Here is a 25,968-nt window from a genome sequence, read left to right as displayed (position 1 = left end):
AGTCGATTGGCAAGGTTGTGTGTGGTGGGGTAAAGAGTGGGTACTCCCAGCCCTTCCATGATGTTTGGCCAGCGTGGAAGAGTAGGCCAAATACCCCTCAAGAGGGGCTCTCGATAGCTCTTCTCTGGTGGAGTCCCTTCGCTGGAGCAGTGGCGTGAGCAAATAATTGCAGCGCTGCACCGTGACCTTACACTGATTAAATATTCCACTGTGGGATGGTGGTGGCATTGGATGTTGAGCAGAGGATTCTGTTCCCCTCTGATCCATCAATAAGCAGGCGACTCACGGCAGTTCTCGTGGGCATTGTGCCGTAGAAGGCGATGTCTTTTAGATGAGACGTCAAGCTAAGCTGTCCTGTGCACATTAAAGGTGTTGTGTCTGTCTGATAGATCAGGTGGTGTCCCATGGCTAAAATACCTCCTTGTCGCAATAACGAAGATGGATGTATCGCAGTGAAGACATAATTGCGTACTTTTAAATGTGCATAGGGAGTGGAGTGGTGACGCAGTGGTTAGCAAACTGCTCTATAAAGCAGGCAACCTCAGTTCGATTCCCAGCTATGGTTAACATGAGTGGCAGGTGACATCTGAACCAATGGTGGTCCCCACTGACCAGTGTGGTGACAGAAGGGCAGACAACCCCCATGGCCAATTTGGCATGGGGAGGAGTCCTTCATCCAGCAGTGGATTCACAAAGGGCTTTGTAATTTATAAATGTATTTAATGTCCAGATGTTTTTCAATGTATATCTGCAAGGCATTTGCAAACTGTCATACGTAATGCAGTGTGTCTACATATACTTCACATATTTTGTAGGATACTAAATTAAACATGATAGCAATGCAGCAATTGCGATCCAAAGGAAAGTACAGTATTATTACTTTCGCACGCAAAAAGACACGCACGTTAAGAGCGTTTTAATATGCTTGGAGTATGACCTACTATGTTTGGCAACCACCGTAACAGCATTTAGAAAGCTTCAGAGCTTCGCCAGACCAGTTTATGGCGGCTAAGAGCCGGTCGTTTAAAATCTATAGACAATGACAAATTCGAAAGCCACCAAAAATGATGGATTTGAGACAAACCCGCGCCTCTCGCCTGGACGAGCCTGCACACGGAGCAGGGCGCGGTGCAACCACCAGGCACTTCCTGCAGGTAAACCCACGCCTGTTCAGAAATCTGCGGAAGCCAGAAATCTGCGGAAGCCTGAAATCAACCAACGCGCAAAAGTCTGCATCGCTTTTGGCGTAGTTACGACTGAAATTCGGAGTTAAATTCCGCGTCGCGCAGCGAAGTTAGCGCAATCGTAACGGAGGGGGGGGGGTTCTTTAAAGATTTGTTTAAAGAAATGTTTTACAGCAAAGGTGTGATTGACAAAACAGAACTACGATGCTCTAGTTTTCCATGCCGGCCCCAATTAAAAATAAATACATTCCCCCTTCCAACGAAATCCGTCTCGCTGAACCCTGGTTACGTGTACACAATGCGAAGTTGACCCCCAACAGTGCATGCCACACACACTGTACACAGCCAAGATGTGGAGTGTGAATGTTTGGAGGAGTGAGCGTAGGAGCTGTGATAATTTCTTTTTTAATAGAAACCGTGGCCGAGGGAGTGCCCAAGTTGCACAGCTCCATTTGCCCGGAGTGAAATGGGTTCGTACGCCTACTTTTGGAATCGACTTGGATAAGATGTAAGACAACTTTGTATAAAAAAAGACCAGTCTCTCAAACTGTCCGGTATTCGTGAATCGTGATCTACAGCCTCTTTGTCAATCCACTGCTGGATGAAGGCCTCCCCATGTCGTGTGTTGAACCATACCTCACCACGTCGGTCAGCGTGGGTTCGTGATGGTAGCAGCGGCCGGCTGAGACGTCACTCACTCAGTGTTGACCTGAGCCACGGCCACGAATTGAACTCAGGTCGCCAGGTTCATAACACAGTGCATGAACCACTCACTGCACCAGCACTCCTCCACCACAGGAGCATCAGCTAATTTTAATAATAGCAAAAATAAATATGTTTTAACGTATGATTTTTGAATCATGCGTTTGACCTTCGCAAAACCAACATTCAACACGACGTTTTGTTTTGGTCTGCGAAAAACCCAATACAACTGTCTCAAATGTCATTAAAAGTCGCTCAAATTATTCGGCTCTCAGCAAAATGGTCTGTTGCGCGGCAGCAGCAGACAATATTTTGCCTTGGCGTGCCCGCATAATTTCCTTAATCTCCCCGTGTTATTGGAGTGACAAGGTAACCCTCACGTGACGCAGCCCGCGCTGCGCCCCAAACGCCGCCCGTTCCAAGCAAAATACTCGCGCCGGCCGTGCCCCGCGCGTGAATCGAACGCTGCGAGACAACATTTCACACCCGGTCAGGAAGGTATTTATTCGACGGGGTCTCGCCGACACAATGGTGATGTACACTGCCGCTGTCTCGTCGTGGGGCGTTGTCAGTCCACCGCTGGACGAAGGCCCTCCCCACGCGGTAGCCATCCGTCACGCTCGGCGCTGCGATGGCCAAATGTCGTTCATCTCGGATCGTCGTCTGGGGGCAAGGCTCTCTCCTTTGCCTGCCTTTCCGTCAGGATCAGATTATTTATTTATACTGCGGGTGGAATCCGATGAGCTATAAAGCTCTTTGTCGCAGATGTTCAGTAGGGGGGGGGGCACGGTGGTAAGACCGTTATAGCAACAAACAATATGAAAACACGACAGTAGTGCAAAGTATAAAAAAAGGTAAACAAATCACGCAAACACAAACAAATACAACACTAAACCATTCCCATCCTACCAGGCAAAGCCCACTGAGGTATCAACTTATTCTTCAGAAGCGACCTGGTCACACGAGATAGCTCAACAAAGTGGCCCAGCATCATTTGGACATTTATAGCAGCAAACTAATCTGAATAGTCTAAACGCATGTTTATAATCGTCGCTCGTGTATCAACCAGCCCTCCTGCGTCTCGTGCCGGTAGGCCACCATGTACAGGAGAATGGCACCAGCGATAATCATGTGTGCAACATTTCATAGTCGTATAACACATGAATGCACGCACGTACATACAGGAATACAACACCAGACGCGCACGACCTTCCGACTCCCGGCGTCTTTACGAGCTTAAAAGGACAGCCCTACGTGTGGGATACGATCCCGTGCTCTTGTGGGGTCTCTGTTCACATCCCCCGGCACTCTTCTCACCCGTAAATTGATGTTCCACGCACGTGCACACAGACACACGCACGCACACTTGCGCACACGGTTTATATTTGTGTGGAGGCACTGAAGCATCCCAAACAATGCTCGCAGCAAACGATGTCACAGCCTTCAAAAAATAAATATCGAGTCGTGTGAGTCCCGCATCTTTTCATTTCACGGTTATTGACCCGGCTTTGTAGAGGTCTCAGAAGCATCGATTATGGGGACTCGGCATCGATAGATCAGGGCGGGAGGCTGGCACAGTGGTAACGCCTGTGCCTCACAGCAAGAACGTTTCGATTTCCTCACAGCAAGAATTATCTGGGTTCGATTCCCAACTCGGGTGCCTTTCTGTGTGAATTCTGTATGTTCTACGCCTGTTCTGCATGGGTTTGCTCAGGGTTTTCCAATTTTTCTTCCATATCTGAATGTTTTTTTTCAATATAACCGGTATTGGCAAATAATCGTAATGCTGGAAAACAACTTACAGATTACTCAATTGGGATGACACACAGCAACATCACCCCCAACTGTGAAGACTTGGCAGGACCCTTCTGAAAAAGAGTCTTGAGACTCAGTGAGGCTTCCCTGAATAAACAAATGTAATATATTCATGTGCATTCTAATAGCAACTTATCCTGCCAACACAATCAGTAGCACAGCGAATACGTATTTGTGCATGTACTTTACTGTATAGTAAAACCCGGTGAATGTGGACAATTGCAGTGTCCAGTATACAAGATTGTAAGGTTGAGACAAAGGTAAAAGTGCAGAAACTGCATTTCTCTGCTACACGCAACTGTGCTTGTCACAAATGAACCACAATACCTTGTGGACCTCGTCAAGGAGCATAACCCATCACACGAACTCACCCGGTCATCTTCGCAGCAGTGGCTTTTGGATAGCCATCGAACAAAGACGGTCACTGCATCGTGTGCTTTCATATGGTGGCCGTCTGGAGCGCTCTTCCTCCCAATATGAGGAAGCCACTGTCCTTCCCCCGCACCTTAGATTAGCACGGGTGGCTACGCAAAGTGTGAAAGAAGTTGAACATACATACTAAGTTCCAACATACCTACAGTACATACGACTGGCTACAAACCCACACAGTGACCTCATGAGGTGTTGTGGGCAATCGGTCATCTCCCGGGGTTTTCGGAGTGCACACACACACACGCACACTATTTTTTGCTACCCTCTCTCTCTTCTTCAGCCTTCAAGTTTTACCGAGGTGACGTGCTTCATTATTTACGCGTTCTCGACACGTTTGATGATTTTTCTGCAGCGTTGATGGATTTTTTCTCTCTCTCGAGGAATGCCAACAATGAAATGCACACAGCGGTGCCGGACTTGAAAATCTTTGCTGGTCATGTGATCATTAAACTGTTTTGGATGTGTTTTTTTTTCGGCGAGTGACTGACTGGCTGTGAATAGGAAGTTAATTGTGTTTCTCAGTGTAAAGTAGGACAATAAGCAAAATGAAAGATTTCACGTAACAAATTTCACAATTGAAAGCACATATATGCACACAGGATGGAAAATAATGATAATAATTATTATTAATTGCAGCCCTTTGTCAATACACTGTTGGATGAAGGCCTTCCTAAGCCACGCCATTCATGGGGTTCGTTTGACCATACTTCACCACACTGCTCAGTGAGGATTGGTGAAAGGGGAACGCAGGGCCAGTTGAGATATCACTTGCCCCTGGCAGTGGCTAGGCCCAGGAATCCATCTCAGGTTTTTGGGGTTGCAGCACAGGGCAATAATCACTGCGCGAATTGCTGCACATTCTTACGTAAATCATTCAAAAGGATATGTTTAATTCCACATAACGTGTGTCACATCGTGTTTAATGCAACTCGTGTAATACAATTGACCCCGTGTACGCGCCGATAAGCATATGGAAGTAATTAAGCCGATGCCACAACACAGCTGTGTGCTGCGAGTTTAATTAAATAGGTTTGTGGAACAAAACTGAAAATTACAGTATTATGCTACGCAACGTCGATGGGTGTTTGAATGTATCGTGGAATGACGGAATGTTAAATACCATTGCAGTTTACGCAGCGTATGCTGTGAAAGCAGGTAAGAACCCAATGAGCCACAGAGTGGAATATTGTTTGTTGTCCTGACATGGGCCTTGACGTTTAGAGGGAATGCTCTTGGCAACAACATCTGGTAAAGCGGCACTATTTGTTTAGCAAGCCAGACTGCTGATGAGGTCCAGGAGGTCAAAACTAGTCCAGATCTTGCTTGCTTTGGCAAATGTTGCCAGTCAGCATAAGTCGAGAAGGCAAATAGTCTGATAGACTAAACAAATGTTTTATTTTTAATGTTGAAATACAGAACGGAGGTGGATTTATTAATTTTATTTCCATTTAGATAAAATATCTCCTACCCAAGAAAAACGGCCCTGATGCAACAATATCACAAATATAATAGCAATCAGTATTAAATATTAATCATGGTATCAGTTATCTACCAACTTTCCCACCTCCGATGAACACGGTTGACTTCGTACGGTGCGAAATAAGTTCACCATACGTACAGACATAATCCCCAACAGAACGTGAACCCGATGCAATATTTAGCGTAAGGAATTCTGACTTTGCGGACCTCGGCACGGCAGCCCCGCATTCATCTCTTCCCCTGTGGTCCCTGCGCCAAAAAGCGTGGCGGCAGTGTGCGTGCCGCCCGCCTCTGTCACAGACGGCCTGGCTGCTGTGCGGCTATTTAGGGAGACGCAGCCCCCCACCACACCACCACCCCCTCCAGCATTCCCGTGCGCTGCCCGCGCTGTTTTGACTGCCAAGGGGCGGCCTCCTCCTGGAGGGAGGTTCGATCTGCGATAGCGGGCGTGCATGCGGGATTCTTGGATTCCCCTGTGGCCAAAATAGGGCAACTCTCAGGGAGCTGTGCCATTGCCATCATTATCGTCGTCATCATCATCATCATCTGTGGGGCGGCAAGGTGGTGGACGCAGTAGTAACACTCGGGCCTCGCAGCAAAGAGCGGCCTGGGTTCGATTCCCGACTCGGATGCACTTCTGTATGGAGTTTGTATATTCTGTCCTTGTTACGCATGGGTTTCTTCTGGGTCCTCTCGATTCCGTCCATAGCTCAAACAATCTATACACACACACACGATGTAACTGGTTTTGGTCAAACAAATCAATGCTGAAAATTACCTCCAAATTATTTAATTGGGATAACACACAGCGACAACTGCCCCTACTGTGAAAACTCGGCAGGACCCTCCTGAAAAAAATATCTTGAGATTCAGTGAGGCTTTCCCGGGTAAACAAGCGCAATTAAAGTCACGGTAGATAGGTTCAAAGAAAATTACAAAAAAAATTATAATAAAAACGACGACGTTTCGATCGCAACACAAGCGTTCGTCATCAGGAAGAAAAAAATAGCTGGAAAGCTGCTGAGGCAGACTGTTTTAAAGGTTTAAAATGGGTGTAGCCCTAGGGTCATAAACGAGGTGGGCGGAGCTAGTTATGTTAATGTGATAAATTAGCATGTTAATGGTAGATCGGAGGACGACATCCACGACGAGGGCGCGGAAGTGATTATGTTAATGTGAGATATTTGCATGTTAATGTGAGAGATTTGCATGTTAATGGCGAGCGAGGTGGCTGTGTTAGTGTGGGAAATTTAACCTGTTAATTTAAAATCAGAGAGCCGAAAATAACAACTAACATCGGAAGGTGTTAGAATGGGAACGTCACAGCCAGTTATGACTTAAACTGGTTGATAACGTCCTTCCAATGATTGCTCAGTTTGTACCCATCTTCTCGATTGAAGTTGTGTCTGTGTCTGTATATGTGGATGGCTTCATGAACGAATCTTTGTTGATAGCCAGTGGGTTTGCAAAGTACCTTCGTCTTAGAGAAATCAATTTCGTGTGAGCCCACCGCATTAAAACAATGATCAGCCACGGACGAGATGCTAATATCTCACATTAACAAAGCCACCTCCGTGCCCTCGTCGTGGACGTCGTCCTCCGATCTACCATTAACATGCTAATTTATCACATTAACATAACTAGCCCCGCCCACTTCGTCTATGACCCTAGGGCTACACCAATTTTAAACCTTTAAAACAGTCTGCCTCAGCAGCTTCCCCCCCCTCCCTCTCTTTTTTCTTCCTGATGACGAAAGCTTGTGTTGCGATCGAAACGTTGTAGTTTTTAAAAAAATATTTTTGTTGTTATTTTTTTTGCACCTGCGTATGTGACTTTACCGAAAGACCCAAAGAAAATGATTTCCTGCAGTCGCTAAAGCTGAAAGTCAAAATTTAAGTGTAATCAAATAAACGATACAATTTCATCTGTCTGGCGAGTGTCAAGAGGGTCGGATGCTGTGGTCGTGCTGTGATGAACAGTGTCAAGAGATGTGTCATGTCCACTGCGTGTCACCTACACGGACTAAAGTGGGACAGTACAGGGGAGACTTTCTCATTCTTCACCGTTAACATCCCATTCCCGGGCAACGATGTCTCTCGATGTCTTCCACTCTTCACGGTCTCTTGCCACCTCCATCCAGTGGGCTCCTCCAATTCGTCTCGTTTCATTCTGCCATCAGCGAGCCACACAATGCACACTAATTGTCTAATGTGCATGTATTTGTTATTAAGAAGGGCCATTGCCCAAAATGTTGCCTCGTGTATATTGTTTTCCTTTTAAGGCCACAGTGTAATTTATGAATGTATTGAGTCATTTCCATTTTGATGCTGAAGGCTTTTTGTTTGCCAGATTGTATGTGAAAATTGTGCACCAGAGTCAGACAAGCATAAATTATGCTTTAATGCTGTGATGTCCTCGTGGATCATACGGTGAAATGTAACCACATCACAGTGTCAGATTGGTCGACGGGAAATGTTTCGTCTCTTTTATCTCCATTCAGAAAAAAATACTGTGATATATTTATGTATCTCCATATCTAAAAGCTCTGTGATACCGAATTATTCAAATGTCCCTGCAGATGCATATACTTAACTGGCCTGACAAGCACTAAATTCTAGATTGTCATCCATGCGAAGCCTTCTGCTGATGTCTTCAAAAATCAAACTAAATTCGGACTACAAGAGTGGCTCGCAGTTCGCTGCCATGGAACAGGGCTTCAGCCTAGTGATGCTGAATAAGTGGCCTTGTGCTCCCATAGATTTAAAAATGTTAATTGTGCCCAAGAATCCTAAGCATGACGAGGGTTGCGGTACATGTCCCACCATCTGCCGTCATAACAAGCAGGCGCACGTGACAGTTCAAACGGGAATACCAGTCATTAAGGCACAGGGCTGATGATAAGCAGACTCTCCAACCGTCCACTGGTTTGGTGCCACACAGACTTGCCAATCTTAACACAATAGCAGTTTTTGACGTGTAGTCATAGTTGCCTCCTCACTCTCCATCGTGCCTCCTCACTCTCTATGTCATTTTTTTTATATTTAAAAAAAATTGCTTTGTCTCTTTTATTCTACGTTATTCTATTTGTGCTCCTGGGATCAGGAGATAAAATATTAATTTGAAACTCTCGCAGAGCAGTACATTTCCTGTGTGTGGTAGAGTGAATGGGTCCTGGAAGCAGATTTCAAACGACCCATATATATCTGCAAAAGTAGACAAGCAGACAATGTCTCCTTCACATATCTGTCTCCCCACATAAAACATTTTTTTAACACAACCTAGCAGCCCCACAACCTTCTGGGAGTGCATAATTTCAACAGAATTGAACCAATGAATGCTGGTGAACTGCGAGATATAATAGGTCTCTTCATTTAGATACAGCTGTACAAGCAAATTCTGGACTTGTTTTATCATATTGTCTCAGCAGAAAAAAAAAATCCATTCAGGTTGTAAAACATTTTTGTGGAGAGACTGGTACGCGGAGACGACGTATTTTGGACGCTTATGTATGTTTTTTTAATTCTTATTCTCCACAACGATGTTAATGATCATGTTGTGTGATTTATCCACGAGCTTGCTTCACATGCTCCCGACAATGGAAAGTGCACGTGCGTGTACAAATAATAATCGGAGGCAGCTATAAGAATTGTGAACTGTGTGCAGGTTGACTCAGCGGGGAGCTCGCTAACCATCCGCTGCTTTCTGATTCAAAGAGACACCATTTCTTAAAACCCAAGAAAACATGTTACAAAGCGAAGCAACACAAAAAATATCGGGTGTTGGGAGAGAATGAGCGGGAGGATCATTACTCCTAATTGGGGCCTTCACCAGCAGCGGAAGCTTCACACTTTCCCTAGAGGGCAGCTCTGAATACCAAGATACAGCATTGTTTACATTTGAAAATGGTCCTTGCAAAACACGTAAGAACTGTTGTATGAAAAATAAAAATAAGTTTTACCCTTTATGGCAATAAAACAGGTGTTAAGATGTTCAAACACCAAATTGATACCTTTTGCGAGGGATCAAGTCGACATTTGCCACGCGTACTTGCGGTGAGCATGCAAGAAAACGTTCACTGATAATAATAATAAACGCATTGTCTTTGAAACGGATTGGCCTACACCAGAGACAGCAGCCTTCTTATTGCCTAGTGTCACCAGTGTCATACCAGAGAACGCCAAAAGGGTAAAACCTATTATTATTTTTAATACTTTGATACTGGCAAAAAAAGGTCCGATGATATAACTGTTGTATTTTTAAACATAAAATATATTTTGATTTTTTTTTTACTAATTGCACATACCCACTCGAACTCCTAATTTTTTACACCTCATATCTTGGCAGGAGAGGGATGTTGCCACAGTGGTGTGATGGTTAGCACAGTGGACTTGCAATCCAGAGATCGCTGGTTCTGTTTGATCTCCCGCCGTGGCAGTTGAATCAATGGTGCACGTTCCTTCATTTCCACCTCCCCTCTTGTCCAGCCAGCAGTGTAACTGGGCACAGCACGGCAAGTCGATTAGAAGATCGCGCATGGTCGGGTAAAGTGTGGGTATACCCACCCTCTACCAGGCGACTTTCCACCAGCAGTGGTGTGAGCAAACATTTGCAGAGCTTCCCCTTGAACTTTCATTTCAGTGGCGAAATTTAAAGATTATCTGATAACCTGAAGCCAAAGGAACATCCCAGGTACACATTTGCGAGTTGTCTCATCTTACGGGTGTAAAAAAAAATCTACGGGATTCATTTGCATGACAATTTCGGCATTCAAATTGCTGCAGAGTTATCACACTATGGAGTTGTTTTTTTTTTAATGCAGCAGTCAGTCACCTCCCTATCTAAGTTGTTGGCAGTTACAGTTTCCAGATTCAAATTTACCACTTCTCTCACCGTCAATTTGCAAATGTCCTGTCTGTTTTTGTAATGGAATATTCATACTTTAACGGGGTTCTCTAATGGAAATTGCGGGCCATTGTGATTTACAGGCGTGTGTGTACCTTGCTTTAAAGTGGTTGTATAAATTGTAAAAAAAAAGGAAATCACCTCTATCAGGGATGCCTCCGCAGTGTGAAGGCTGTAAAAAAAAAATGTGAATTAAAGTACATTGTCATTACTTATCCTATTTACCGGAAAGGTGACCTTGACGCCTGCTGCACCAGCAGCAGCCGATTTGCCGGGCGCTGTGTTTTGATGCGATCAGCGGATTCGCCTGAAGCCACGAAGGGCACCGTTGTGGACGCTTTCACGGCTGCTCAACGGACGGCGGCAAATTGGGCTCCCGATGTATATATAAATTAAAAAAAAAGTTAAAACGCGTTCCAGCAAAGGGAAACCACCGAAACTGCTCTCCTTGAAGGAATTGCAGCGATTAATTAATTCCGCCAAAATTAACCGCTACGTTTGCAAATGGGATGACATTCAACAAGGTTTTAATACGTTCCGGGTGTAATGCGAGGGTCATTTTCAAGAGCCGAATGGCTCACAGGGCTATACCAAATAAATGGAAATGTATGTATGCTGCCGTGGCGCGTAACCGTCAACGCACCGGGCTTGCAATCCAGTGGGCCCTCCGGTTCCATCTTCCGGCGGCGTGGTAATTGAAACAACGATGCAAGCGTTTTTTTTTTTTAAAACCCCCACCCCCCAAACCCCATACCTCTGGGCACACCACAGTTAGTCGATCAGCAAGTCGCTTATGGTGGGGTTAAGGTGTGGGGTCTTCCCACATCTTCCAAGATGCCTGATCAGTGTGGAAGAGTAGGCCCTTCTGCCAGTAGTGGCTTGAACGAGTAATTTCAGAGCTGCATCCTTTGCCACCTTTAGCTTTATTAGAACATGTGTGCTTCTTATGTTTATATATAGTGTACATGTCCGGAGCAGTCCAGAACACCATTCCCGAATATAATGCTACAATACACACTCGTCTCGCCTTAGGGGCCATCCATTTAGTACGTACGCATGGAGGGGGGAGGGGGGGGGGGGTTAACCCAACCCAAATGCATAGGAAACGGGGGGGGGGGGGGGGGTTGAAGCCTCGATAATAATTTGTCTACATTGGCCTTCAAATGAGCCACAGTTCAGTTTCTTCAGCTGTCGGACAGCAAGTACTGCCGGGAGAAGTGGGACTGTGGGAGAGGTGTCACTTGTGTGCCACCGTGCCCCTGACTGCAGCTATCACGCAGCTCAATAGTCTGGCGGCCTGCCCCATGGGTCACACATCCTGCAATCTGGACTCCTCACTGCAGACTGCCCCTGGCTCAAGGTTTTAGCTGCCGCAGGCCAGTGTCAAACGACACCAGCGCATTCACGCTAAGGAGTCTTCTGACAACTGATAACAATCAAAAGCTGTACGATGATGATGATGACGACGCCAGCGACGCTGTGGATCTTGAGACGGTGGCCCAGCAGACTGCAGCTATCACGCTGCTGTGCTTCAGCATGACACTGCGTCTGTTGACGAAACCCCTATAATGCGTCGTCACCTGTTCCACTGGGTTCAGTCGCCGTTTGAACCGAGCGGACACCAGACAAACGTTTTAAAAAGTATTAATTCTAGATTTGAAGCTTTCGTGACTGCAAGGATTCATACTCTGTGTTTTTTTTCGGTAAAGTCACGTAAGTAAAAAAATAAATAAAATAAATGAATACTAAATTAAATCACGACGTTTCGGGCGCAACTCAAGCGGCCTTCTTCAGGTGGGGACAACGTAGCGAAAGCACAAGCCTGTTTTTAAGGTACGCAACTTAATTCTTTAATGCGGCCGGCGGTGGACTGTTTGCTTAAACACGTTAATATTATTAATCCTTGATTGTTTCTGCGTGGATTAAATATCGGCCGTTCTATAGGATTCGGGGGGGGGGTAAAAAGTCCGCGTGCGTACAGGGAGGGGGGGAGGAGTCAAGTTTCGACAGATTTTTGCGTTCCGTACTAAATGGATGGACCCGTATTATATGATAATTTCATTTGTACATCTCCGTTAATTGGATTGTAGGAATGTAGGGTACAATGACACTCTACAGGATTATTCTAGTTAGGCATACCTTGGAATTCTAGTGACGGTGCCTTATGCAGACAATCCCTGCTCGAAGCCATCCTCTGAGTGTTCCTAAAAATATCGCGTGGGATATTGAATCCCAAATTACACTTCATGGGATGGGGGTCGTGGCTGTTCCTCGCATGCACACTGGGCGAGAGCCAGAGCCGAACGCACGATAGATGAATGAAGGCTCTGTCATTACTCACTCGCCTTTTGCCCGTCCAAGCACGGGTGTATTGCAGTAAAATCTGAAACTTGCAAGCGAAAAGCAGCGCGCGACGTGATATTCATTGCATCAATTCGTGTGCAGTTTGTAAGGGCGCGGTGACGCAGACCTATTTCATTTTAAGGTTATAATCCCTTGTTCATAATGACGTCCTTTTTACTTTGATGTCTCAACAGCGTTACGGAGATCACGTGACGTGAGGGTTCTGCCTTTGTAGTGAGGGTTGTAAGTTGACGCCCAGGAGGGGAGAGGAGGCGCCTCGCCCCCCCCATGTGGAAGGGGGTGTCCATTTGTAGGACGTCACCTTATAATGATTATTAACGAGGGGGAGGGGGGTCCATGTGGAGGATGTCACCTGCTCATGATTATTAATGAGGGGGGCTGGCCGACGTGGAGTGACGTCACGCGCGGGACACACAGACATTCTTGGCTCATTATAGTAGGTAATTCTGTTCAGGGTTTAAATGTTGTTCATCATTGACTGTGTCACGACCCCCCCTCCCCCACACCGCCCCGCCCCTTTAAGCCAACTCGCAATGCAGAGGCGCATCCATGCAACAGAGAGGGAGAGGCTGCTTCTGTCATCATCCCAGACGACTCCAGTCCAGTGGCAGCTGCCGCCAGTAAAGCACAACGACTGCGCTTGGCTGTCAGCTCGCAGGCTCACTGCTGTCAGCTCGCAGGCTCACTGCTGTCAGCTCGCGGGCTCACTGCTGTCAGTTCGCAGGCTCACTGCTGTCAGCCAGCAGGCTTACTGCTGTTGTCAGCCAGCAGGCTTACTGCTGTCAGTTCGCAGGCTCACTGCTGTCAGCCAGCAGGCTTACTGCTGTCAGCCCGCAGGCTCACTGCTGTCAGCCAGCAGGCTCACTGCTTACTGCTGTCAGCTCGCAGGCTCACTGCTGTCAGCCCGCAGGCTTCCTGCTGCAAGTACTGCTGCGTTAGCCCATCACTCGCTGCCCTTACTACGCATGACGGTCTCGACGAGTTATTACCACGAGGTTAGCCGCTCGTATAACGACGGAATCCAAAATAACAATAAAAAAAAATTGACACGGTGTGTTTGCGGGCGATTTCGCTGCGGTTCCACGCCATTTAGCCTCCTGCTGCCGGCTCGGGGGATATCGACCGTGGGACTGCCGGCGGTGCCCACCGTGTGGTGGCCTGGCAGTGCACCCGGGTGAAGGGCAGGGGCTGGCCGGCAGCCAACCTCGTAGCACCCCCCCCCCTACCCCCCAAATACCTCGTGGTGGAAAAGCAGGTGTACCATACAAGCTTACACCTGCGTGTGCGTGTGTGTTTGTTCGTGTGTGTCTTTGTTGTGGGGAGCGGTGTTGTGGTGGTGAGCTTCGTGGCGCAGATAAACTCGGGGCTCTTTGACTTAGATTCTCAGCCACGGCTTACGTCAGTAGGCGATTGTCATTGGCCTCCCCTAGGTCGACTCGGTCAGAGTACCTGGTAGGGTGTAAATATACAAAAAAACTGCAGAGACAATTGCGGCCTGTTGTGGTACTGGCCTCACCAACCCCTCGAGTGCCATGCTGGCCGAACAAAACAGCACTTGCCCCAACAGCCTACGTAGGCTACACGGGGGATATTTGTCTTTGTGTGTGTGTGTACGCGCGCGCGCCACTGGGCTGGTTTGGCCGGTTCCCCCCCCCCCCCCCCCTCATTGAAATACGCAAATACCGTGATAAAAATCTCTTCCAAAAACAAAAGAGAAATTCCCAGTTTCTATGTCGAGGTCGAAAGTTCCTCTTATTTTCGAAACGTCCTCTGAATCACGATTGCAGCATCCTTCACTTCAAACTTTAAAAAGCACTTTCGTCGTGACTTAATCTGCAAATGTTTGTTGTTTTAACATTAGAGATCCACACCAATCACAACTTCCATTGACGTGCATTTTAATGTTATTCCGTGAATAAGATCGTTTTAAAGTTTAACTTAGATTTACAGTATTCTCTACACGATTATTCTCATAATTTAACATGTCCTCTGGTATTGGCTTAAGATAACGATTTTCTACAGCCCGTTTTGAATCCACTGCTAGATGAGGCCTCCTCCACGTACCGTGTCAGATTGTGGGGGTTAGTGCGGTTTGGCGAATGGGGGACGAACGACCAGCACCAGTTTAAATATTACTCACCACCGGTTTAAATATCACTCTCCATCGGTTTAAATATCACTCTCCATCGGTTTAAATATCACTCTCCATCGGTTTAAATATCACTCTCCATCGGTTTAAATATCATTCATCATCGGTTTAAATATCACTCTCCATCGGTTTAAATATCATTCACCATCGGTTTAAATATCACTCTCCATCGGTTTAAATATCATTCACCATTGGTTTAAATATCATTCACCATCGGTTTAAATAGATATTACCCACCATTGGTTTAACTATCACTCACTATCGGTTTAAATAAATATCACTCACCATCGGTTTAAATAAATATCACTCACAATCGATTTAAATATCACTCACCATCGATTTAAATATCACTCTCCATCGGTTTAAATATCACTCTCCATCAGTTTAAATATTACTCACCATCGGTTTAAATATCACTCGCCATCGGTTTAAATATCACTCGCCATAGGTTTAAATATCACTCACAATCGGTTTAAATATCACTCGCCATCGGTTTAAATATCACTCACCATCGGTTTAAATATCACTCACAATCGGTTTAAATATCACTCGCCATCGGTTTAAATTTCACTCGCCATCGGTTTAAATTTCACTCGCCATCGGTTTAAATATCACTCACAATCGGTTTAAATATCACTCACCATCGATGTTAGCCGTGGGGATGGAAATGAAATGAAGTCACCACCGAGTTGATGGCGCAGTGCGCTAACTACCGCACCACCTCTCCGCCTCTGTCTTAGTTTATCAAGATGACAGTACAAACATAATCCATTGCTGTGTGAACAACATCATCGTCGACACGATCGTGTTGGCACATGTCCGACTCGTTGCCCTTGTCTTCTGCAGAATGGCTGTGTCCTCTAGTTTCTCGACAGAGAAAAGGATAACAGCGGCATCATTCTTGCCCGTGCAGGCTCTTGTTGAAACGATTGTAGCCCTGTCACACCAAGTGAGCACGAAGCCCCCTTTTACAATGCCACACGGTATACCTCTGAATGACGCTGCATAATGGTGAGCTGGTGAGGATACCGGACCCGGCAATCCGGAGATCGCCGGTTCATTCTCCTGCTGCGGCAATTGAAACACTGGTGCATGTTTAAAAAAAAAAATCCCACACATCCTCTGTCCACCCAAAAGTGTGAATGGGTCAGGATAGCCACAGGTCAAGGCAACCGTCATGTCACGTGGGGTGGGGTAAAGTGGAGAGGTAGGCACTCCTACATATTCTAAGACGTTTGGCCTGCGTGGAAGAGTAGACCAAATATCCCTCGAGAGGGGCTCTCGAGGGCTCCCTGTCGTGGCAGCCTGTTCGCCAGCAGTGGCGTGAGCAAGACATTACAGTCCTGCACCTTTGCCTTGTTTAAACTTACTTGAGGACAAGTGGGCACGTAAACACACACCACAATAATAGTTGACATTAGCCAGGTTTAACTACACTCGAATGCACACTGATGTATTGTGTTCATGATTGTATTGGCAAGATAATTTACTTTTAGAGGGGATGATGGTAGATTAATGAAACATCTGCTGTATGAAAATTAATGGCGAGGGCTATCACATTTTAGGTGGATTGATTAAATCATAAACCGAGGTTTGAGTTAGAATATGATAGATTAGAATATGATGGAGTCGAGATTACACGGCTGGAGGTGGTAGATTGAACATGGGGAAGATGTCACAATGTCAATGATCGCTGCGTCTTGCGATGCTGCTATTTATAGGTGGAAGGCTGCATCAATTAATTAAATTAGTATTGATTCTTTACCTAGGGACACCTGCATTGAGTAGCGAGTGTAAGAATTAACGTGTTTTTTTATTAATTCAAATGAGTAATGGATTCATGTGACTCCTGCAACCACGAGACTACGACCATTGCATTGTTAAAACATTGAGTTCTTGAATCGAGTTGGCTTTTCTGAATTGGGATACATAATTCATCAAATCACCGGGGGCAATTCTTTACATCCCGACTGCTGCTGTTGCTGCGACTGATATCACTGCTATTTATGCTGCTGCTACTGCTGCTGATACTGCTGCTACTGTTGCTAATGACGACGACGATATTACCACTTTTAATAATACAGTCATGATAATAAAGTGGCTTTCAAAATATAACTTGAGGCATGGGAACGTGCATCGACTTTAAGAGTCAGACCTTCCACGAAACACTGCATGCCGTTATTGCCCCCTAGTGGAATAACATCATTGCCCCGATAGTGAACCGCTTGGTGTCACACTTCACTTAAGATATTAAACTAAAGTTTTTTTGCTTGTTATTTTATCAGGTAAGGCCCACTGAGATGTGTAATTGTTTTTCAGAAGCGACCTGGCCACAAATGATAGCTCAACGAAGTGGCTTATCATGTAGAAATGTATAGCAGCCAAATACTCTAAACGCGTGACGTTGATTCTAAATGTAGAGGGAAAAACCGGAGGACCCGGACAAAAAATCCACACGACCACGGGAAGAGAGACACGAAAACTCCAAATATCATGGCGTCAGGGTCGGGATTTAACCCACGACCTCTTGTATACCAGGCGAGGTAGTTAACATCTTGCCACCGTGGTGCCCTTAAGGTACTGGCAGTCTTACAGTGAAGACTGTTATACATTTGCAAATGTATCATATCTTACAGCTTACATAAAAAAATACGTAATTATGTTCTGGCTTTTTCAGTTTAGGCAAATATTTACATTTGCCGCGCTAAATAGAAAAAATAAAAGCCCTACCATCATAGTACAACATCGTGTTTTAATGTTATTGCGTAAACGATTATTCGAATGTGAATTGATAAAAAATACAGTACTGCGATAGTTGGACAGCTGGTTGGTCAATGACTCCAGTCAGTGCCGGATTAAGCTAGTGCGGGGCCTGTAGCATTATGTTATAAAGGGGCCCTAAATAAAAAAAAAAACATAAATATTAAAACACATAAATGTTTTATTTGCATAGTAAAGTAATTGTATTTTTTCATTTGCTATACATCCAGATAATTCTTCAAATCGCTAACCGTAAACACCCAGTCGTTCATAAAAGTTTAAGGTGGTATAGTGCTATAGTAATAGAGCAAGTGCAGAATCACTGAACCGGAATTGATAGCTTGAAAGCATTTAGCGCGGGGCCCTTGAAAGTGCAGGACCTGTAGCATATGTAGCTACTTTTGCTACTAGGATAATCCGGCACTGACTCCAGTTTAATCAAGATGCGGCTGAGCCAGAGAACGGCGGATTGTTGATCGGGCAAGAGGGAGCAATGGACCACCACATTGACCAGAGTAATAACAATTTGGCCACAAGAGGGAGTCAAATGACTGACCAAGCATTAACAGGGGCAAACTGGTGTGGTGATTACAATGATGCTGGAACCTCTCTGCATTCTAAATTACCTAGCAATTGCTGAGCAGAGTTGCCACGTGTCCTCGCTTTCCCATCTGTCTTGGTTTTTTAATTGATTGTCCCCTGTTTAGGGTATCTGTCCTAGAACATCTGAAATAAAAGCCCCACTTTTCGTCTGTGGCATAATACTTCATTTGTATAATAGTCCACTCAAGGCAGTGCGCTCACATGTAGATCTCCCCTCTTCAGGGGTTGTGAGATATTCTTCTTCTCATCATGTCCTGGTTTTTTTATTCAATCAATTACGATTAGAACGGTTGGCTACGTACGGTGCAAAAGAAGTTCAACATAGTGGCGTCACTCGGGTTTATGTCACCCAGTATGGTAACTCATGGTGTCAACCCCCATGGACCTCCTCCCGTACCAGACATTACAGAATCCTTAGTCATGTTTTTTGTACTAATGTTACTCGTAAATCGTAATGCCCGTATATCACTGAATGTAATGGCAATAGTAGTGGGGAATAATAGCAATTTTCTGTACGTTTGAGGCATAAGCAATTAGGAAATAACACTTCCAACCAAGGAACACAATTTTTTTTGTTACACAGTAATTATTATTGTGATATAATTTTGTATTGAACAAGTGCCCTTAAGGAGAAAGGGTGCTTGCCTGCAACGGCTGGCAGCCTGACTGCTGATGATGAGACACTGCGTGCTTGTACCGCATCAATACTGCTGCAATTATTGACTCTCAGAAGGCCGTAGGTCCGGTGGGTGGTGTAAAGGATACTTTCACATTTGATGCGCGGAGACTACACCTGCCATCTTATACTAAATGTGAATGCGCGCGCTGTCGCCCTCGCTCGCGAGTGCAGTCTGCAAGTTCACGTGCCACCACCGCTGCCGCGAGCTCATCCGACTGGACTGCCAGAGGCAGCGCTCCCAGCTGGGCAGTACCTCCGAGCAGGAGCTCGACGAGGTGAGAGAAGCCGGCGGTGGGGGGAAATGCTGAGAAGCCATCGCCGGAGCAAGGGGGTGGTTGGAGGTCACGCGGGGTGGTTCTACCCGGCCACCCCTTCCTCTTAATGCGACGGCCCTTTCTCTACAGGCTATAACAATAGGTTTTACCCTTTCTGGCAATAAAACAGGTGTCAAGATGTTAAAACACCAAACAGAATCCTTATTCAAGGAATCCTGTCCGCATTAACCACACGTACTTGTGGTTAACATGCAAACAAAAAACACATGCTCTGATAATTATATATGGCATTGTCTTTGAAACTGATTGGTCCACACCAGAGACAGCTTTCTTTAGAGCCGAGTCTCAAAGTGTTAGACCAGAGGACGCCAAAAGGCGAACAGCACAAAGACAATGCACTATCGGGGCATTTATAGCTTGGGGTGAGCGGCTACAATATGGGACCTTTCCTGGGCGAGTTTTTAGCACTTTTTTGAGACTTGGCAACTGTGGACAAAGCAATTTGTTATAAGCGGCAGCGTGATTGGGGAGTGGTGGATGTCGTGTGCTGTGTTGGCCTTCACGGGTGCTACTTGCTAACAGCACTTTCCCCAACACTTAAAAAATACTGTAATACATATCAAAACAAGCTAAATCATTGTTCTTCACTCGTTTTCAGAGGGGGGGTGGGGGGTGGGGGTTTGGTGGCCCACTTTCGCCGATAAGATATCGATGTGAGGGCCGCCACACCGCTTGCAAGGGGGAGGGGTATTGTCACATGTTGTGCATTGTCAGATGCTGCACGTCAGGGGCTCCATTAAAGGCCACCACCAAGGGCCGACAGTGGCCCGGCCGTGTAATGAAGAGCACTGAGGTAGGAGAACCGGTCGGTGAGAAATGCCGAGGCAGACATCACTGGAGTGGGCTGGTGGTGGGGGCACAGCCACGCTCTGGAGGTTGGGGTGGGGGTGTCCTACTCACGAAGGCTTCCTGCTGGTTATTGGTTACTTAATAGTTTCCTTATATTGGTTCAGTATCCATACGAACATTTTCAATCAAATATTCTGAACGTACACTAGAACACATAATCAGTTTAACACGTAGGCTTTCGCGACCAATATCATTCATAATAAAGGTTTTTGGGTTAGATCGCGTTATTTATAAATGCGTCGTAACCCTCCACCACCCGACACAGCCAATCAGCAAAAAAGTGTCACGTTCACAAAAGACAAATAGTTCACTACTTTAGCCCACCGGTGTGTTGAAGAGTGAATCCACAACATTTACAGTTTGCGTACTCAAACTGATTACAGCTACACGGTGCGTGCAGTGAAGGGCGGGTGCGATCATCAATCTGGAGAAAAGTAACAAGTGTGCACACGATTGCCATGGTTGGCTATGTACCGTGCGAAAGAAGTTGAACAAATGTACACCCACAAACATTGGTGGGTCAGCCAAAAGCAATCACAGGCGTTAAGGACAACAATGAAAATGTAACTTTCGTGGCGACGACTTTTAAAGGAGGCGGAAAGGGCAGGGCACACTGGGAGTGGTGGCTGTGTGGGCAGGGGGCAGCTTGTAAAGGGCAGGGGCCACAGAGACTGTGACGTGGTGAAAGGATGGGAAGGAGGAGCTGAATAATTCAGGGGAACTGTCAAGGCAGTGCCCTGCACACCACCCACCGTGTGTTTCATTGTTTTGCTCTGATCACTGCGCTGGCTCTTGGTGTTAAGAGGCACCTCGCCAGTTTATAGATTTTACAGCTACACGGTACTTGTAATGGCCTTTGGCCAGGCACGCCAGTGTTTGAATCACAGAGGGTCAGGTCTCCTTAGAAGGATTACATTACAAAGTGCTGCGAGCCATCCAAAGCCCCAGGTTTTCATTTTAATGGTGATTTTATGGGCTGAGACTTCCCAGGTCGTTGCAAAACTTGGCTGTGGGAAAGCACGACCAAATGGAAAGGTTATTTTGTCAAGAAATAAATGTTTTTACATTTATATATTATTGTTCCGTAACAAATGCAATACGTTGTTTAACCCACCCGGCTTTCTGTGAAATGTCTGTCAAATTATGTACAGTATAAATATTTTTTTGTTATGGCACAGTCCCAGTGTTTTGCGGTAAACTAAAACTACACGCGAGGAATTGTGCGGCCGCTTAATGCTACGTGTCGGTGAAAATTGTCGCCGCAGTCTCCGAGGGATATCAAGAGGGAGAAGGGGGGCAAAAAAAAAAATCTGAAACATTTAACAAAACAAACATCCAGCAGCTTTCCTGCCGCAGCGTTATAATTGTGGGAAATTTTGCATCCACGGGACAGGATGCAGATAGCTTGTGGTGCTTGGCTGCAGATTTGCCGATTCTGTCACTTCAGATGAGGAGAGGCCTCGGTGCTGAGTGGTGGAGGCCTCCTCCACAGTTCAGCAAGGAACTCCAAATTTCACAGCAGGCGATAGACAGAGGAAGAGGCCCACGAGTGATGGTGTGTCTTAGTTACAGCCAACTCATTGCATCATCAATGCCAGTGGCAGCAGCAGCAGCAGCCATGGCATCACCATCATTGTCACTGTCGGTAGCAGCAGCAGCAGCATCGTCAACAGATAATTTATTAGTTGAAATAAATAAATGTTATCTGGCTCTTCATTAACCATCATCATCATCAGCCATGGTCCATCCACTGCTGCATGAAGGCCTCCCAAGCCGCCGCCGCCACCTGTCGCGATTCTGCGATGTAATAATCCACCTGGCACCTGCACACGAACTGATTTCATGGCTCCATCTCCCCAGTGGACGCATTTCCATTCTTTGTCTGCCACTGTTACAATTCTTTCCCATCGGCCATCATCATTCTGTATCGTGACAGTGTCCATTGTAAAATAGATAATGAATCTCAGTGTGCTTTCGTCTGAGGAAATAAATGCCATCGATCAATCAACAACCAAAACCGCACAGGTGTCTCTCGTAAAAGCGATCGGTTGTCTCAACGGGGCTGCCACCTGGTTCAATAACGCAAATGTAATGACGTTGAGTAAGGTGACTTTACTCGTAAAAAAGACGTAAAAAAAAGGACGAGACAGAAACGAACATAGACTGGCCAAAAAAATGTCAGGGCCTAAAAAAAAATGTATGGATGCGTGCGACACCTTAGAGCAATGTTCCGACACCGAAACATTTTCAGGATATTTTCTCAAGGCTACACCTACCTGCAGGTTTCCGCTCTTCCTGTGTTAATGCCATGCCATTGACGTCCCAAGGCTGCGGCTTCTGCTACGTTTGCAAGACCCCCGCCTCCTGGTCCTTGTCACCCCCAGGGGGGGCTGGCTCGCCATAAGGGGGGGGGGCAGCACTGGGCGATAAAAAGGGATGGGGCTCTCAGGCAGGGATGGACGTTGTTTTTTACGCGCAGTGTGAACACCTCTCTTTTTTCCATTTCCTTCCCCAAACCTCCCAGGGCAAGCCAAGCCCGGCTACTGCAACCAGATTTTGTTTGAGTAGGAAAAAAAATTCCCAGCAAAGGAGCTCTCCGTACGATCTAAGGGAGTGGTCCTTTGTTAAACTCATCGCTGTTTGTGTTGCCCATCCATCGCGTACTTGAAACTCGTGCGTGCCGGAATCCTCACCCATGGAAACATGTATGAGCCGAGCTTCAATTCGGATTCATATTCAAAGTGAAATATTGGTCTGGAAAGCCAAGGTGCAGATTTAACTACACGAATATTTTATTCATACGTGACGGTACAAGACACGGCATTCTGCCGTATATATAAAATATGCAGAAGCACGGTTTATTGTAGTTTCTGCATTTATTTGTGTTTGGAGTTGACCACAGCGTTCCTGTCAATGTCGGTGTTTTTGCACCTTTGTCAATTCATGCTTTGTTGCATAGCTATTGGGTCATGACTTTTGAGGAGTTGTGTTCAAGCCATGGGTTGCAGTAGCAACGGAGTCAAACAAACATTGTTTATTTGGAGATTGTTTTCACAAGATGAGCTTAGTTTACTTCTCGCATGCCGTTAAGCAAAGACCTCTGTGTTCATAATACAATTTATTTTCTGTTAAAAGGGTAGGTTCTGAAAATAGGGGTGGGAAAAAAATCACACTTACACTCGTGCGAGAAAGCATTTGGTTAAGTTGTTGTGTCAAGGTAAGTGAAACTTCATTCATTCCTGTGATGTCCACCTTACCCCAAGGTGGTGTGACCATTCACGACGCACGCACCAGCTACGGTGCTTAAACGTTCAGCTGTGCACGGCTCCGAAACCACCGCGGTGTCCGCGTGAGCACTGGAACTTCTCACCAGAGTCCGAGTTGATCTGCGCGAATGAAAGAGACGAACATTGGCTGATGCGGTTGCAGTGTTGTGTAGGAGTTCCCGATATCCACATCTGTCATGCCACCTGTTGTGCATGATGTCATCCGCTATGGCGTAATAATGTACTGCCAAATATAGCGCTCAGCGGTGACGTATTCTGAAAGTGGATTGCATCAACTGCGTTGCACAATTGACTTTGCTCAGGTTTTTAAGGCTGGGGTTATTTTTTTTTACGACTGAATTCGAAAACACGTACGCGACTTGAAGACGACATCACGTTGACTGTTGAGCAAAGTTAGTGGGCTTGGGCAACACGCTTCTCTCAGTGATGGTGACCGGTGCTCGTGGTCAAGTCTAATGATGGAGTGGCAGGCAAAGGAGGGAACGAATCCAAGAGGGTGTAAACCATGGAGATGGGGGTGATGAATTCAGATAATTTCCAGGGGTTGTATGGATTTTTGTAACGCGAGACCAAGGCAGATGACAAAAAGCTTTCAGGGGCCTTCATTCAGCAGTCCATAGATCATTGCTGATATTGATTTGAGATTATATTCTATTAGTGTCACTGATGAAATACGATAAGTCTCTTTTCACTTATATTTATAAGTCTGAAGAGCCATTTAACGATTTATTTATAACTATGGGGAATAAACACAAAATGTGGGAATCGTGGCATTAACATAGGGCTTAGATTGATTGTTGTGTTTTTGACACGGGAACCTTGATAAGAGTTCCCCATAAGTTTAAGCAAAATAAATTCCACTGCCAGAATAAAAAAAAGTGTGCTTCATTTATTTAACAAAGGAACACTGAGCCCCATTCTGTACTTTTGCATGCTGGCTAGCACAGCTACAGTTTTGGCATGGATGATAGGAAGCTATAGCTAACTTCTTAATTTTACCATAACTAATCATGGCAAAAATATCACCGTGTGAAAATCCACCCAAACCATTAACAGTATCTATAATGAAGTTATTAGCACATACACACATGTAACCAGATAGACCGGTATTGTTTTGCACGAACTGTAAATGTATGCGATACAATGACACATTTAAAAATATGCTACAGCAGTACACTGTATCAAAAAATAGTCCCGAGTTCCTTATCAAATGAGCATAGAAGCTGCGCTTATGGGGCCGTCCATAAATGACGTCACGCGATTTTGGACAATTTTTGACCCCCCCCCTCGTCACACGGCGTCACAAAGAGTCAGACCCCCCCTCATTTTGAAAATAAAACATGCTTCAAATCGCCTTGAAACTATTGTCATTGTAGTGCGTATTTAATGTGGCGCTGCACTCTGATGTTGTAGGATTGTTGTTATAACAATTAGTGTTGTTATAACAAGTCTATATTTATTTAAAGTTGCGCATTTTGATGTGACGTCACATTTCTCAACCCCCCCCCCTCGTCACACATCGTCACAAATGTCTGACCCCCCCCCCTCTAGGTGCGTGACGTCATTTATGGACGGCCCCTTGCTCTGTAGCTGATCCACCTGGCCAGCGGTTGGGCTGGTCATGTACACAACATGAAGGGTAGTTGTGGTGTAGTGGTTGACGCACTGCCCTATAAATCCAGTGACCTGAGTTCATTTCCCGGCCTTGGCTAACATCAGCGGCCATATCTGAACTCGTCCTGCCCCTCCTTGATTTTGCCAACCTTTGTTGACGAGTGTGGTGACGTATGCTATATATACACATATGGTATATAATGTATATAATTGTATAATATACTACGTATATGATGACTGATTATAGTGCTTTACAAACCTTTGTCGATCGCGGGTTTTATTTGGCCATACTTCACTATGCTGTCAGTGCCAGATTATGATGGGGGTGGGAATCTAAAAAGTCCATGGGGACACGGTGAGACTTATCAGGATTAATGCTGCAAATGACAAGCTTGTTAACGTACAGTAACTCGAAACGGCCAATGGACTAATACGTGTTGAGATACAGAATTGAGATTGATTAATTCATCTTATTTATTGTACTACCCAGCGTGCCTTGCTACAGCACGTATTCATATTTTTGTTGTGACAAAAATTGAAAGGCAGTTCCTGTAATCACTGCAACCATTTACATTTGTTTTTCCATTTTACTATGCGTGGGGTGATCATTTTCATTGTCACCATAAGGTGATCATTGTTGGGTAAGAGCTAAAGGCGCAGCCCTGAAATGCCTTACTTACGCCACTGTCGGCGGAAGGACCTCCACTCGAGGGAGCTCTGGAGAGGGGGGGGGGTATCTTTTGGCCTACTCTTCTACGCTCTCCAGGGATTACCCCACACGTGACCCCACACTTTACCCCACACGTGACCCCAC

General features: G+C 45.7%; 1 protein-coding gene across 1 annotated transcript in view; it reads left to right on the top strand.

Annotated features, from left to right (window-relative positions):
• The window catches only part of LOC116942353 (ras association domain-containing protein 3-like), an 84,207-nt gene that overhangs the window by 24,752 nt on the left and 33,487 nt on the right, over positions 1 to 25,968 (top strand). Inside the window, exon 2 of the mRNA XM_032954143.2 lies at positions 19,241 to 19,344. Coding sequence (XP_032810034.2) covers positions 19,241 to 19,344 — 104 coding nt within the window. The remainder of the gene's footprint in view (positions 1 to 19,240; positions 19,345 to 25,968) is intronic.

The sequence above is a fragment of the Petromyzon marinus genome, chromosome 14 (genome assembly GCF_048934315.1).
Source record: "Petromyzon marinus isolate PM22_M1 ecotype Great Lakes invasive population chromosome 14, UKy_Petmar_22M1.pri1.0, whole genome shotgun sequence".
In the NCBI taxonomy this organism is placed as follows: domain Eukaryota; kingdom Metazoa; phylum Chordata; class Hyperoartia; order Petromyzontiformes; family Petromyzontidae; genus Petromyzon; species Petromyzon marinus.
Note: the sequence above shows the minus strand (reverse complement) of the source record. Positions and strands in the feature narration are given on the sequence as shown.